This window comes from Phalacrocorax carbo, chromosome 1, assembly GCF_963921805.1.
Source record: "Phalacrocorax carbo chromosome 1, bPhaCar2.1, whole genome shotgun sequence".
Classification (NCBI taxonomy): domain Eukaryota; kingdom Metazoa; phylum Chordata; class Aves; order Suliformes; family Phalacrocoracidae; genus Phalacrocorax; species Phalacrocorax carbo.
The window spans coordinates 60,179,201-60,195,585 of NC_087513.1; the positions used below are offsets into that span (position 1 = coordinate 60,179,201).

Genomic DNA, 16,385 nt, shown 5'->3' on the forward strand with positions numbered 1-16,385 from the left:
TGGCCAGAGCACTCCAAAGCCCATGGATGTGAAATCAGCTCCATGATGGGACTCACTGGTCTGGTCTTCAGCAGTCAGCTAACTCAAGTCTCATCTGGGAAACTCAATGTATATATGCTCTCCTTACCAGCTGTAAAAGCCACAGTACATCTGAACACCAAGGGTAACCTTGAATTTGTGGCCAAGCATAGAGAGGGAAACTCCCTTCCTCACTTTGTTTTAGCCACCTCTGCTCCTCAGAGCTGTGTTTAGCTACAGCAATGGTCTGCAAGGTGATATTACCTGCTCGCTGCATTGCTGGCTGTTCTGCATCTTTTTTGGCCCTGAAAACATGTCTCAGATATATCAACTGAGTGCATCTGGAAGGCCAATAAATTCCCAAGTGCATAATTTGCACCAAACAAAAAAAATTAAAATCCCATCAGTTCAGCTGATCTTGTAACTGCAGGGACGCAGCTCCCAAGGGCTGAGGCATCACAACACAAGGGGCTCAGCAGCAATCCCTGCCTTGCAGTCCATCCCTGCGCTCATTCTTGCCCGTATACCACTGCCTGCAACCCATCTGAGGAGCAGGCTGGCCAGCCAATCTGCCTGGCAAAAAACCTTGCCAATTTTATTTTGTTTTTAATTTAAACTGAATAAACACCTCCACAATTTATGCAACGCAAGACAAATGAGCCAACGCACAAACCGCTCTAGTGGCCAAGCCAGGGAGACATCATGTTGTGAGGGGTAGACACAAGGGGGAAGAAGAAAAAAAGAAAAAAAAACAGCGAGGTGGGTGGATATTTGAGGATATTTTTTGTTGCTGAATCTGGGAAGGCAGAACTGGAAGGCAAGCTCCCAGAGGGTAGCAAAGGTGGTGGCAAGCCCCAAGCCAGCACTGCCTTGCAGCCCTGGATTGGGATGGGGAAGAGCTCTGGAAACACGGCTCCACTCTGGAGGCTGTCAGCCCAGAGGAGAAATGCTATGCCTTGCACGCTGGCTAGCAAAGGACCCACGAAACCATCACAACACCGCACTGTGTGGAGAGCTGCTGCTGTAGCTACCAGCATTTCATCCTTTCCATGACTAAAGCAGGACTTGCCCATCGTTGCTGCTGTCAGTTCAGCATGGTTTATGAACGCGAGGTCCACATACATTCGATTTAAAGATTGAAATATTATGTAATGTGCATGTTGTGACACGAGCCTGGTTTAAGGCAATACTAAATATTTAAGGAACAGCTTCACTGACTTCAAGGCAAAGATGTGATGTGACAGGGAAAGTTAAGCTGTGCCAGTCTGTACAGCGGTGGTATATTCAACAACATACAGCACTCAACTGGACAGCTCGAGCCCTCTCCACAGTGACCAGCTAAGCATTTTTTTACTGTGTTTGCCTTTGGTGAAAACTATTATCACTGCTTTTATTATTTTAGAGCCCAAAGTTTAAAAAAATAACACATCCATTTAGAATTTGGTAACAGAGGAGGGGGGAAAATAAGTAGAATAGCAAAAAGAGGAAGAAGAAAGAGAAAACAATAGATGCCCAACTCCCACTTCTCAGAAGGTTTCTGAGGGATTTTATGGTCCGTCATGATGGACCTGATCTTGCAAACACGACCACCTAGGAGCAGGCTTGCTGCTTTTAGCAGGATAAACTGCCACAGCCTAAAACATTCAGCTGGGTGTGTGTTTACACAACCATGACCCAGAGGTGAATGACGCTGGACCAATCCTTACACGGCCACTCCCTATGACACCAACCTGAAGTTTTTCTTGTTCCAAAAAACATGTCCTAAAACCTCAAGAACAACTTAATGGTGGTATCTTTGCACACTGACAACAAGCCACACAGTTCTTTGGCCTGTGTCTTTCCTTCAAAACACAGGGGAGGGAGGATCTGTTATCACAGCAGCCCTCTTCCTACGTGCTGCCCCATTACGGCACTGTGTGAAGCAGCAGCAGGCCATGTTTCCAGCATGACAGCATCCTGCAGGCAGCACCAAACAGCTTGATAATGACAGTCTGACCATCCCTCCAGCTGTTCACAGCTCCAATGTGTGTAGCCTGCTCTTGGGAATCATGCCCAGCAGTGGGGCATGTTGACAGCAGCAGTGTTGCCACTTCGCTTTGCTACCTGGATGAACATTTTCTCCTGCACAAGTGGGCCAGAGCCACAGACTGAAGTCACGTCTATCCTTCAGAGCCCTAACGTCCCATGTGTCCCACCCAGACCATCAACAGGAGCAGTGTTAGCCAGGGAGCTGTGCTCCAGATGCCAACTTCCACGGCATAGCTAGTAGCTTCCAAAGTTTGCCCCCTTACAAGCACACGAGCCAGGTGCACAACTCACTCTCTTGACCTGGATTCATTTCACACTTCAGTATAAAAGTCTCAGATCTATAGCTTTTGCTCAGGACCACCTCTGGGGAGACTGTATTGAAAACATGAATTATAATGCTGATGATAAACCAAGTTCTATTCAATCAGGCTGCTACCTGGTAGCCATGGCCATCCTGCATCCTTACCATACTGTAGCTAAGTCTCTCTCGCTTTCTCCCTCCCTGTTGCCTCTGGTTTCTGCACTGAAGTGATGTATTGACACAGCTCACCTCTGTGTATGTCTGTAAGTGCATGAATGTGGGTGAATACAAGCGTTTGAACTGTGTCTCCTGTACCACAGCAGACCGCCTCTAGCCATCCGCTCAGTCAGCTGCCTGAGCCATCCCTACACTCTTGATTTCAGCTGCGCTGTTCCTCCATGTTTGCTCTGCCTCTGGTGTTGCATCAATCTCTATGTTTCAAAAGTCCGCTGAGCAAAAATGCTTGAGCGAAACCTTTCCTCAAATGATTTACTAGAGGCCTTTATCATTAACTCAAGATGACCCATCTATACCAGGAAAGGAGTGTGCAGAGAGCTAGGGTGGGTGCACGCTAGAAAAAGTGTTTAGTATGTATTTCACTGTGACATGCTCTTAGCACAAAATACCTTCAAACATAAAGCTATGCTATTCTTGGCACACAGTATACTCCAGATTCAAGAGCCAGCTGCCTCAGGCAGCGGGTGCACTTGGGGTGCCATAACCCACAGTCAGTGGAGCATCCCACATGCAATGGATTCACCATTGAGCTCACCGTGCAGAAACCTCCCCATCTCTGCCATCTCAGCTTGCCCACATCATGGCCCTATGTGAATTTGCTAACCCAGTCAACCTTTTCTTCTCCTAACAGGCACTCATCTCTCCCACAGAAGAGCAAACGTAGGAGGCTGTGGTCCCAAACTCTGAATTCAGTGCCAAAAGACAGGACCAGGATACAAGCAGCCTGTTTCCTGACAGTGGCTTCCCTACGGCCTCCCACAGATTGTTTAACCTTTTATCTCCACTTATTCCACCATCACAAGAAACTTATATTACAGAGATGTTTTTGTGTGCAATTTAGTGTGTGGCAAAGCCTTTGAAGACTAAGAAATTAGGGATTGCAAATATCCCATAAAAAAGCCACAATAATAATTAAACCTTCTCAAGTTCACATACCTATTATAACAACACTATCACCTTCAAAATCTCCAATCCAATGTGGCAAGCATGATGTTTGTGTTTGATTCCCCTTAAACCACGTCAGCTCCAAACGAAACAAGCTTTGACTCGGATGAGCTATTCCTCTGCCGACCTAAGGCAGTGCCTTCCCTCTGCAGACCACCACTGCCATATGGACCACTGTTCCTGGATTTTCTTTGGCCTGATATAGACCCCTGTCCTCAAACTCTGAACTTAAGGGCCCCCCCATGGCTCTGCAGGCCAGCTGAAGAGTGCTCACCCTGGCCTGATTGATTGTCTGTGCTCTGCACAGCAGGGATGGACGACTGCAAACCTAAGGAAAGGAAGATGCTGTTTTAACCCCAAGCGTGCTGTGATGCACAGGAGTTCGGGGTGAATAGGAGTCTACACCTCAAGGGTGATGTATGAAGGGGAGTCCTGAGCTGATACACTGGTGTGTCAGGGAAGGGCGGTGGAGGATTGGGGCTCCAGCATCCCAAACCAACAAGGTGATGCCTTTTGCCTCTAACCATTAAACCTCAGTAGGCTTAAATGCAAGAGGTAGAAGCCCTGGAGGAACAAAACCACCTGCAAAGGGACAGACCCTGGTTCGGCCCCCAGGAAGGCAAAGGAGGCCGTGTCTCACCCCATGGGGAAAACCCCCAAAGGAGCACTGACAGCAGACTGCAACCTAGGCAAGTGATAACTGCCTCTGTTCAGCCTCTGTAACACAAGATAAAGTCCCCCTCCTGGGACAGCAAGGCAGTGAAAGGCCTTCGCAGGTGTAGACTAGTATTTTCAAATTACCCTCACTCCTGCTTCATTTCCACTGATAAATAAATGTATTGCTTTATGGTTTATGATAATGGCATCTCAGGTGCAACGAAAGAAAAACATGAGCGAGTTTGGGGCTGTTAAGTAACCCATAACCTTTCCTGTGCACAGATGCAGACGGCAAATGGAAGGCTCAGGTCCGTCACTGGGTAGCGGGCTGTAAGGAAAACAAAGGAGCAGCTAGGGGAGCCTGCAACCAGCTAGCACTTAATGGAGACAAGAAACTACCTAGCATTTAACCACTGCATTAATCTGTCTTGTGTTCTCTGCTGGGGAGTGAAGGGGCAACTCAACAACTTCTCTTTTGAGCTTTTACACACAGAGCGGATGACATGTGGGTCACAGTGAGGAAGAACCGCAAACAAGAGGCTCAGAATGTGGTGGGAGAGCAAAGACGTAGAGACCTTGCACAATAACCCAGTGGAGGGCCCTCAAAAACTAGGGAAAGTATCCGCACATCTGCAGAGTGCCTACACAAGCTGCCAGTCTCTGGCCAAACCCTACACTGAAGTGAGCGCTACCATCTGAATTGCAGATTTTGGCCAGTACCTCCGCTTAGCTCAGCACTGCACTGCATGAACCAAACCGTTCACAGGGAATAAGCTTTGGCCTTTATCTACAGTGCTGCTTAGTCTGAGAAAAATATCTGACAAATGCACTTACAACAGCCCTCCTTCAGATGCCACCTTCCAGCAAGCCCCTTTACCCTGGCATTTGCTTCTAAGCCTAGGTTTAACCTCTTATTACATGACATGAATCAATTTGTATGGCTCCTGCAGTGCTCCCTCCTGTTGGTTGCAGAGGATTGAGACTAGATGAAAAGGCAAGGGAGGGAATGCCGACTTTCATCATCTCCTCAGCTGGGGCTGCAAGGAGAAATGAAAAACAGTATTGGTATGTGCAATCACATTCCTACTCACACTTGAGCAGTAACCCTTCCTTTCATCCCTAAAAGTGTGCCAAGATATGCTGGGAGGCTGTTATTTTGGAAATACATATATTCAGCACTGCAGAGGCAAACAGAGGATGATGAGGAAGGGCGGCATTTTTCCAATGGCAAAAAGGAAAACCTTGCTGAAACCCAAGCGGTGACGTGGAGGAAATATTGGCCTGAACATCACATCTGGGAGCTGCTCTAAGTTAAACACTGTTCAAAGGTTAAAAGCCTCAGAGATCAGCAGTGTTAAGTCACATCTGCATCTTCAGATTATCCTAGTTTAAAATAAAACACCGACTTGTGGTTAACACTCACAGCAATACCACCACCACTGGGCACCATGGCTCACACAAGACCGTGTGGCCAACTCCTCACCCAGGAAAGCCATAATGGACTGGCCATCTTTGGACTCAAAGCAAGCCCCAGTTTTCTGCTCTAACCTGAAGACATGGTTTGGATGACATCCTACCTAATACACAGTTTATCCCTCTGTGCAGCCTGAGATACACAACCCTTCTGCAACCTTAACATGCCTTAACATGGGGTGGTTGTCCCAGCTCAGCTGTACACTAACACATTACAGTCTTCACCTCAAGGCAGTGAGAGAGGAATATTTCTTGGTGCCAGGACTGGTGCACAGCACACCCTAAGGCTCTGCTCTTCCTTGTCACCAACCTATGTGCACATGCAAGAGAAAGAAGGTCCTCCTTCAACCAGCAAAACACCAACAACTTGCAGTTGTGAGCCTCATCCCTTCTGCATCTGGTCTCACAGACAGTGGTATTTTTAGATGGGTGATGAATAGGTGTATTGGAGTGTTATGCAGTTAAATATAACATAAACATTGTGGTTTGCAAACATGCATATAAAGAAGTTCAGAAAAATATTCAAAGGTCAAAATGCAGTATCATGGGATCTCTCAACAGTTGTCCTTAATATTCCTCTCTTTTTATGTTCAGTCTACTTGTTTTTCTCTGTCTGGAGGGGAAGAAATAAAAAAAGAACTACAAACCTAGAATTCCCGAAACTTTCGGGGGGGGGGGGGGGGGAAGGCAAAAAAATCCCCAAGAAACAGATCTATTCCCCTTCTCCTCTAGGTCTGGTCTGGAAATACAGGAAAAAAACTCAAAACAACCCCAAAAAAGTCTTGTGAAATATTTTCTCTAAGATTAAACAGTGAAATACTGTCAGGCTACTGTTTAAGATCCTATTATTTTTTTCTGTGCTTCAGTTCTTCCCAATATTCTCTATATAATAAGCATTTCAAATGAAATTACATTATTTTAAAACACACTGTAGCAGGCAATTACAATTCCTGAATACTAAATGCCAACATAGGCCAAATTTATTGTTTTTCCTTAACTTTGTGCCATGTTCATTATGGTTTAATGAATAAGGTTTCACATTAATTTTTTCAAGCCTTTTCCTTGGAATCACGCATTACTGCTGTAATTGCGTTGCAGAATTAGGTCTCTATTTACATTCTCCTCCTAAGTCCTGGAGACAAAACCTTGCTTTGATTTCCCCCTTGATTCTTCCCTTAAGTCAGCAACGCCACCTCTTCTTCCTGCTCCGGAAGAACACCCCAGGGCCAGTGGCACTACTTTGCCCTGCTGCTGCCAGGCAGGGCAGGGCCATCCCAGCAAAGACCAGTGCCCACTGCCTGCTAAGCCCAGGAGAGGAGAGCAGAAATGCCAGGTAAGCAGCATTTGGTGAGGGACTGGAGCAGCTTCCACAAGTCCAGTTGCACTTGCCCAGTCACAAGGACCCCTCAATGGCAGCCCAGGCTGACCTCCTCTTCTGCAGCATTCCCACAGGGTGCTGCACTCCCGCTATGGTCATGTCCATGTTACCCCCTTTCCCCAATTTCCTCTTACTATTTTCACCCTCTAGGGAGGCTCAGCTCACCCAAATGCTCTGGCAGCATTTGTGAACAAACGAAGGGAACAGACGAATGAGGGCATTACATGTAGGGAAAGGTGAAAGTACCACAAGACACAAGGCTTTTCACCTTGTGAATCTGTTTTTCACCTGGGACAGACACAAAGACCATGAAGAAACTAAGAAGATTTGAGCTTAAATACAGGCACTGGGAAGCAAATGGGAACCATCTGCCAGCTGTTGTCCTCCATGGGACAGATTTGATTTCCCATCTCAAAGCCTCTAGCAGCTCAGCAGCCGGCCATGTCACACCATGCAAGGATGTTGAGCAGAACAGAGAGCAGAAGCAGCCTTTCCTCCTCAAGCGGGCATCCATTAATTCTAGTTATTCTGCATACTTGCAATACTTTAATTATTAATGTTGATAAACTATAGGAAATCTCATTCAATTAGAATTGCTCTTTTTTTTCCTCTGAGAGAAAATTAAATTACTTTATTGCAAGACCCCTCTTTGCCCTTCTCTTTTGTGCTCTCATGAAGAACACAGAAATTAAGTCCTGGCTCTTGGTATATTGCAAGCTGTGGGACATTGCGGAAACACACCTGGGGACTGCCCGCTCTGATGGTCAAGTTTTTGTCCTTGCCACCCACTCCTGGCTACCGATTCCTCCCCCTCCCTTCACAAGTGCTATCCTCTTAATTCCTTCCTATCCAAGAGTCTCCCCCACCACCTTTATTCATCTCCATAAAAGCAGGGACTTTTACGCACCTAAGCTTTCCCTCGTATCCCGCTTCCTCCATATCCTCTTCCCTCTCCCACACCACCACTTCTAAAGCTCTCCATCCCCCTCACACCACCAAGGCAACGATAAATCCTCCTTCACCTACTCCCTCTCAACCAACACATCCTGATCCCCAGGTGTTCCTCCCTGGCTTCTCCCCACTGCTCAGTGTTTCTGCCCCTACACTGCGGTTCAGCCTCCCTCTGTGGCAGAAGCTTTGCTGTAACCTCCAGGTCACAGCCTCTGCTGATGCCAGAGACAGATAAAAAAGCACTGAACAAAAAGCAAACCTCCTTGTACCCCCACCCCTCCCTTTTCCTTCCAATTTAGAATTTTCCCCAAAATCCACAGGGTTCTGCCCACCAGCACACCACACCTCCCTCCACATTTCACAATTCAGTTTTGAAGTCTGCACCGGCACTGCTCCACAGCAAAGATTTCTACCCAACTGAGCATCAAGCCTTGCAAGCTTTGCCAATTACCACTCCCCTCCTACTTCTTCTTCCCCGACATGCAGCTGCTTGCAGCAGCTGGGGAGGCACCCTCAACAGTTGTCCAGAGGGCTTTCTGGAGGGCTATCAGCACACTGGAGGTGCCAACCTCTCTCTGACAGCTGCATCTAACTCCCACTGATGCACTCTTTTTTTGAGTTGGCCACCCTGAAGAGTGTTTTGCCTGTGTTTGCAGTCAACAGACATATAGAGAGGAAACCCTATCAACCAAGCATTTGAATCTGAGGTAGGACTACTTAGAGATGATAGATTTCTGGAAGTCAAATTTTAAAAAGGGGAGGTGTGTGTAATTAGGGAGTCTGGCTTTTTGGATTGTGTACAGAGGTTAAAAAAAATCCAGAATGAAAAAAAGACCCTGAAATATCCACAGATTACTTATTTATTAAAACACAACCATATGTACTTTAAGAGAGCTGTATCATGCATAATTTAGTTGGCACACAGACCGTACTGTTGTTTCATGCGCGTGAAATAAATAAGCATAAATGACTTAATTTGAATAACACCAAACACCTGATTCCACGCTAAGACATGTAAGTGCTCTTGGCTTGTTGATGTTTCACCAGTGCAAAGGAAAATTAGCAAGATGAAAACAGAAATTCGTTTTGTGGCTTGCAGACAAACATCCATGGTGCATCCACATGGCTCATGAACAGCACTTAAACTAAGCCCTGATGATAAGATGGAGCTACAGAGGAGACTAGTGTTGTACAGAGAAAGCCAGAAAAAATTAACATGAGATCCCTATGCATGTTCTTTACAATCCAGAATTCAGTAATAAGAAAAACAGTAAGCTGGGATGCATGAATCCTCACAGATTTGAGTCTTTTCAATTTCTCCCCAAAATTTCGTAACAGACCTCAGGAAATAAAATACTTGACAGTATTTCTGACAGACCTCAGGAAAAAAAATGGTTTTTGTCCTACCGTTTCTGTTTTCCCACCCATAGCTTCATACCTCTAACTATACCATAAACATGTGATTGGAAGAGCTCTCTTAATTACAAAAAAAAGATTTTAGAAAAGGCACTTCTGGTAACTTTATATCCATGTCACAGAATCACAGAATCCTAGGTTGGAAGGGACCTCAGGGATCATCTAGTCCAACCTTTCTAGGAAGAGCACAGTCTAGACAAGATGGCCCAGCACCCTGTCCAGCTGAGTCTTAAAGGTGTTCAATGTGGTGGAGTCAACCACTTCCCTGAGGAGATTATTGCAACGGTTGACTGTTCTCACTGTGAAAAATTTCCCTCTCATGTCCAATCAGAATCTCCCGAAGAGCAACTTGTGTCCATTCCCCCTTGTCTTCTTCATGTGACTCCTTGTAAAAAGAGAGTCTCCATCTTCTTTGTAGCTACCCCTTAAGTACTGGTACATGGTGATGAGATCCCCTCTAAGTCTCCTTTTCTCAAGGCTGAACAAACCCAGTTCTCCCAGCCTATCCTCATATGGCAGGCTTCCCAGTCCCTTGATCATCTTGGTGGCCCTTCTCTGGACCCCTTCCAGCCTCTCCACATCTTTTCTGTATAGTGAGGACCAGAACCGTACACAGTACTCCAGGTGTGGCCTGACAAGCGCTGAGTAGAGTGGGATGATGACTTCCTTCTCTCTGCTGGTGATGCCCTTTTTGATGCAACCCAGCATCCTGTTGGCCTTCTTGGCTGCAGCAGCACACTGTTCGCTCATGTTGAGCTTCCTGTCCACTAGGACCCCCAGGTCCCTTTCCACAGAGCTGCTCTCCAGCCAGGTGGATCCCAGTCTGTGCTGCACTCCCGGATTATGTTCTCCAAGGTGCAAGACCTTACACTTGTCCTTATTGAACTTCATACGGTTCTTGTTAGCCCACTCTTCCAGCCTATCCAGATCTTCCTGCAGAGCAGCTCTCTCATCTGGAATATCTACTTCCCCACTTGATTTGGAGTCATCCGCCAACTCCATCAGGCTACACTTGATCCCATTATCCAGATCACTTATGAAGGTGTCAAATAACATTGGGCCCAGTATCAATCCCTGGGGGACTCCACTAGTGACAGGTTGCCAGTTTGAAAAAGAGCTATTTACTACCACCCTTTGGGTGCGGCCTGTCAGCCAGTTCCCCACCCACTGCACAGACCACTCGTCTAGGCCATAACACATCAATTTCTTCAGGAGGAGGCCATGGGGAACCGTATCAAAAGCCTTGGAGAAGTCCAGGTAGACAACGTCCACCGCCTGCCCCATGTCAACCAAGCCCCCAGGTCATGTAAGTCCACCAGGTTTTTCAAGCATGATCTGCCCTCAGTGAAGCCATGTTGGCTTTTCCCAATCACGTGCTTCAATTGTCTTGTGATGGCCCCCAGGAGGATTTGTTCCATAACTTTCCCAGGGACTGAAGTAAGGCTGATGGGCCTATAATTACCCGGACCCTCCCTCGAGCCCTTCTTGTAACATTTGCCTTCCTCCAGTCCTCTGGGACACTACCCATTCTCCACGACTTCTCAAAGATTATGGAGAGCGGCCTCACAATGACGTCAGCCAGCTCTCTCAACACCCTCGGGTGGATGGCGTCAGGGCCCATCGATTTGTAGGGGTCAAGCTCCTGTAATAACTCACATACTAACTCTTCCTTCACTGATGGTGGGTCTAGGTTTGGATCAACCAGGAATTTCATTCCCAAAGCCTGGGACCCGACAGTGACAACCTGATTCATGGTCAGGACTGGAGGGGTGGACAGATACAGTGCTGCCTGTCACATACCACATGTCACATGAGGATTCACATGGTATTTGCCTCCTACAATTTATTTGTGCTGAAACCAAAGCTTTCAGATTTTGACAGATATAGATTCTCACATTTCCCAAAAAGCGTTTTGATTAATAGCAAATTATTTATCTTCCAGGTGCAAATTCCTCTGGTGCAGGTTTGAGTTGTGGTGCTTTCCTCTGCTGGAACTGGAGATGGAGAGGCAGGGTGATGAAGGACCCTCTCCAACAGCTCTGCTTTAAATTTGTGACAGTATTTCCCTTACTTACTGCAGCCTTCGGCTTTTCGCTTGCCCATCTCAAAACAGGCATCCCAGTGAAATGAGGCAGTACACCAACATGACAGACATTTGCAAGTCTGGCCAAACTGTGAGGTGCTCTCAAACACAACATAGGGAAGATGAAATAAAGCACGTTTCACCTTTAAAAATGAGAGCAGCTTATGCAAACAAATCATAGGCATTACTATGACACCTCACAAGACTTCTCTCCTCCCATGGCTTCAGCTTCTGAACTGGCCATGGAGCATAAATGTGGCTAGATCTGTTCCAACGCCTCCTTCAACATTACATGCGCCCCCTCATCTCTCCTCTGCACAACCTGGAAAAGCAATTTGCTTTGCTTTATTCAAGAAAAGAAACCCAAACATTATCAACAGCCTTGTACTTACTGAGTTCAGCAATGCTCCCCACACGCGTAGCAAGTAGAGACTGCTCGATGGTCCTTAGCTCTGACTGGCTGAACATCTGCACTTCTCCGGGCTTGTTTGACCTTTGCTGGTCTTTGTGAAGGTTCAAGCTGTCTGGCAGGCAGAGAACACCTACAGTGGATAAAAAGAAAAGAGAAATACAATGTCATTTCAGCCAGTATGGATGACTCTGCTGCCACCACCACATCGTTTTAGGGACCTTCCAAGACACAGCCTATGTGTGCAGAGCTCAAAGACAATCAATATCTATAACTCAATGTCACAGATGACTCATGCTCTCAGAATTGGCCCTCATTAACTCTTCTGAATATCCTCAAGTCACTTACGATGTCACTTAAGGATAATTCTTACAGAAAATCCTGGAGAACCGCCAAAGGAGGCGGCCAACAGGGGTCCAAAGAAGCCTCCTAGAAACTACTGCAAACCCGTACAAATTTATTGGAAAATGGTGTCTCAGTGACAGAATTCTTAAAGATGCTTTAAAATTATAGATGAGACAGATGATACATACACAGGATTTTCCTGTAAGGGGAATTCCACCAACAATTGCAAATTAATGGACAGCATCAAGATGCTGGCAGTGCCATTGATGGGCTTATTGTACTTCTTCTGTAAATACAACTACTGGCAATTGAACTGTTGACTTCAAAAGCCCGTTATGCAGAAGCCCTTACAGCTGTGAATTTTTGTGGGGCAGGGCATAAGTAAAGCTACTGACATGAAATAATTTACATACACATTCATTCAGGCACAAAAGTCACTTTATGCCATGACATCTAAACCCTCGGGAGTAGATAGAGGGCACCCATTTATTAATCAAAATCACTCTCATGCTAAAAAACTGAACTTATTTACAAGAGCAAACGCTGTATTACCATCCTTGAGTAATATATGCATGGAAGTCCAGCTCAGAAAGCATGCTCTCCTCCCTTCCTGTAGTCTATAAGCAGCCAGCTATGGCCGTGTTCTCTACAACATCACCTTCCCCATCCCACTGGGGCACCCCACAGGTGGAGACCCACTGGAGGCAGTGGAATTGTACCTCTTTATGATGACTGAATTTCATCTTATCTGAGATAGTGTGATATGCAACAATTACCTCTGAAAATAAGCCAGAGTGGGAAATGTATTTTTTCCATTAGCTTTTACTTTTCCTTCCTTTTCAGCACAGGGGAGGGGTTCTGCCCTTACGGGCCAAGCAGATGCTACAAAATACATTAAGGACGAGGTACATATTTAGTGTTTTTCTTCAGGGGGAAGAACTTACTTAGTTTCCCAGCTCAGTAAATGTATCACATCTAACTCTACCGATCAATAATTCTGCCAATAGGTATAACACTGGAGGTCCTGGGCAGAATGTCTGTCTACCTCAACCCCTGTTTACTTCAGTTATGAAACAGCCACACAGACATCACTGCTTTGGAGCACTGCAAGACCAGATAACACATCTGAGGGGGGACATTTCTCAGCCACCTTGTTAAGCCCCACCAAACTGCTTTGGATTCCCTCCCCACACCCAGCTCCTCCCTGCAAACAGTTTAGTCTAAAAGGTTCAGTGAGCATGTTCAAAACAAAAAGCAGGGGTATGCATTGGGAATACCGGGACCAAAGATCTTCTCCACCATGGCCATAAGACAGTAACCTAAACCAGGATCACCTTCTACAAGCTACAGCAACACCCGAACAAATTCTGTAATAGCCTGTTTGAATGCTGGAGATACAGGAGCAGGAGTAGCCATAATCCTAGCCCTGGCTCTGGTCCCGGGGTTGTAAGAGCCACAATAAAATCATATGCATGTGTGGAAGATCAGGAGCGAGGAGCACAACTCACAAGGAAGTGCCCTGGAGACAAGGAGCAGGACGTCTGACACAGCAACAGGGAGAAAAGGATTAAAAGCAGAGAGGTAAGGGATAAAAAGCAACAACAGCTTATCAAACAAGCTCTCCAAATTCTCCTGCCACCGCTCAGTGGCTGACTCGCATAAACACTTGGTGCACTGATCAACATTTATATTCTGGGGATGTACAGAGCTCAAGAAGTACAACACCTGGATTTAAAATGCAGGCTTGCCTGCATATTTTAATAAGTATTCTCTCTTGGAAATCTCTCTCATTCGTTTAGATTATTCTTTATAATATTAATGGATAGAAATTAAGGCAAAATTGGAAGACTCTTCCCCGCAGAAAACAGATGTGTAACTGATCTAATACTAGAACAGATTTCTAAAAGAAAGAGAGCACAAACAGCTTTATGCCATCTTTAAAAAAAAATTAATATCCAACAAGAAAAATTTTCTTCACTGAAAACACACCTTAAGTGTGGGGAAAAAAAATACTGTTTTAAGATACCTTTACAAATAAGATTCAAATGGGTTAAAATTATAATATGTACAGGAGATAATTCTCCAAGTGATTAAAGCAGTGGGATATAGACATTTTATTCTCTACTTTATCTATGGCTCCGTTCCCACTGCCAGGCCTTTTCCTTAGAAGCAGCCCTGATGATTAATTACTCTGTTCTTCAGCAAAGGGAGTGTATTCTTAGGTTCTTGGATGAAAAATGCAAATGAAATGCAAAATGCGCCATTGTTCAAAAACTTAGGATATGTCACACCAAACAGTTTTAGGTAGGTTGGAGATTGGTAAAGACATGCAATAGCCAAACATATGACACTTATATGCCAGCTTCAAAACTATAATTGACCACAGCGGGTGACCAGTAGGATGATGGAAGATTGTTTAAAACTCTCATAATTTTGCTGGGTCAGATCTGGTTTTTGCCAGTATGGGGAAAGGGAATTCTATGACTCGGTGTGCAACTTGCCAATTTTCTAGATTCAACTGTTTTCCCCCAAAATTATTAAAGAAAAATTAATAAAATGCTTTTTAGAAGAAAAACCCACTCTCGTTTTATCAGCATTTATGTAAAGCTCAAACTCGTTGATGAAAGACTATGGCAGGGAATTGCTCCCTGGCAAGAAGAGAACACACCAAATCAAGGGAGGGGGAAAAGGTAAAAGCTTTGGGATTATAAATATCTTTTTTTATAAATAGGAACATCTAAATAGTCACCACCAGCTTTCACTGGTTTGGCTACAGTTCAACTTCCTTATTTTAATTCTCTGCCAATCGGTATTATACGCTTGTTTTTTTAAGTGGTGTCTTCAGTTGTACTGTGTTGAACTTGAGAAAAAGGTAAGGACCTCAAGTTTCCAATGGCCTGAAAACAGGGACTTTTCCCCCTTGCTTTTCTGGCTGTCACTGCTGATGCTATCTGTCATTCCATACCAAAGATTTCTGTGCAGTATCCTCAGAAATGAATGGCAGTATCTGTCTTTCCCTTGACCAGCACTGTTCAATGTCCTTCCTTTCTGTGCGGCTACTCAACCCTGTGCGCTTCTTTGCCCATTATTTTATTCCTCTTCTTCCCTCCGATTCACTAGAGTGGAAATTAAGCAGCCAGTTGTTGCCCGATGAATACGGGGCCAGACTCACTCAGCACGCCTCTGGCTACTCTGTGCCACCCAGCAATGTACAGCAGCCGTACATTGCATCTGTGACTGCTGTGAACCACTGGAGCAAGGCGAGACAAACGAAGTGCTCAAGTGTATTTGGATTTTGCCACCTCTTTTGGTGCTTCCCCTCATCTGTACCTGCTGTGGGGCAGGGATCTGTCTAGGACTGGTCTGCAAGGAGACATATCCAGAATGGGCCATACCCAAAATTGCTTTATACACTTTGCCCTTGGTATCAGGGTACCCTGAAGTCTGTAGAGGAAAAACTGAAGAGAAATGCAGAGCATACATTTTAAAATCCGCAGGATGCTAGAGACAATCATGGTGACAAGCTCCTAACGCTCCCCCTCCCAAATCTCTAGGGAAAAACCAACATAATAGGGAAAATCCAATGTACAATTAATACAATGAGCATTTTTCCTGCTCTCTGGGCTCGGGTTACACACAAGCCAGAGCTCACTCCCCGAGGACTTAAAAATCTCAAACCAAAGTAGTATTGCACAAAAAGTGTAAATGTGTTGAGGATGCCCAAACTTGTTAAAAAAGAAAAAAAAAGGCAGTTATTTTAAACCTTTTAAACCTCCATGCAAGCTCATCCAAAGCCAGGGGTACCTGATTTTGGCACAAATATACATACATTCCTGCATACTCATTTCTGAGCTTGCCATGGAGCTGCCTGTGCTGTCCTTCTGGCATGGCAGAAGAAATGTGAATGCATCACACAAGCATCCCAAATTTAGTCCCTGGTAGCAGCCCCGTTAGCACTTGTTCCTGTTGCTTAAAGGACCTGATAGCCAAAAGCAACTCCAACACCGGACGCAGCTGCGGTTGTATGACCTCTTTGGCTTTCAGGGCAGGAGAAATGTGTGGTTTGTAGCCCAAACCTCATCTAACTACAGAGGAATAACTAAAAAAATCTAAGCCCCCTCCACTGCTCTATTTAGACAGATTT

At 45.4% G+C, this 16,385-nt stretch overlaps 1 protein-coding gene across 5 annotated transcripts in view; it reads right to left on the bottom strand.

Moving 5' to 3' along the window:
* The window catches only part of ABTB3 (ankyrin repeat and BTB domain containing 3), a 178,646-nt gene that overhangs the window by 65,864 nt on the left and 96,397 nt on the right, over positions 1-16,385 (bottom strand). For all 5 annotated transcript variants that reach the window (XM_064455787.1, XM_064455803.1, XM_064455807.1 and 2 more), the window contains one exon: positions 11,880-12,029. In XM_064455787.1, the coding sequence (XP_064311857.1) occupies positions 11,880-12,029 (150 nt within the window). The remainder of the gene's footprint in view (positions 1-11,879; positions 12,030-16,385) is intronic.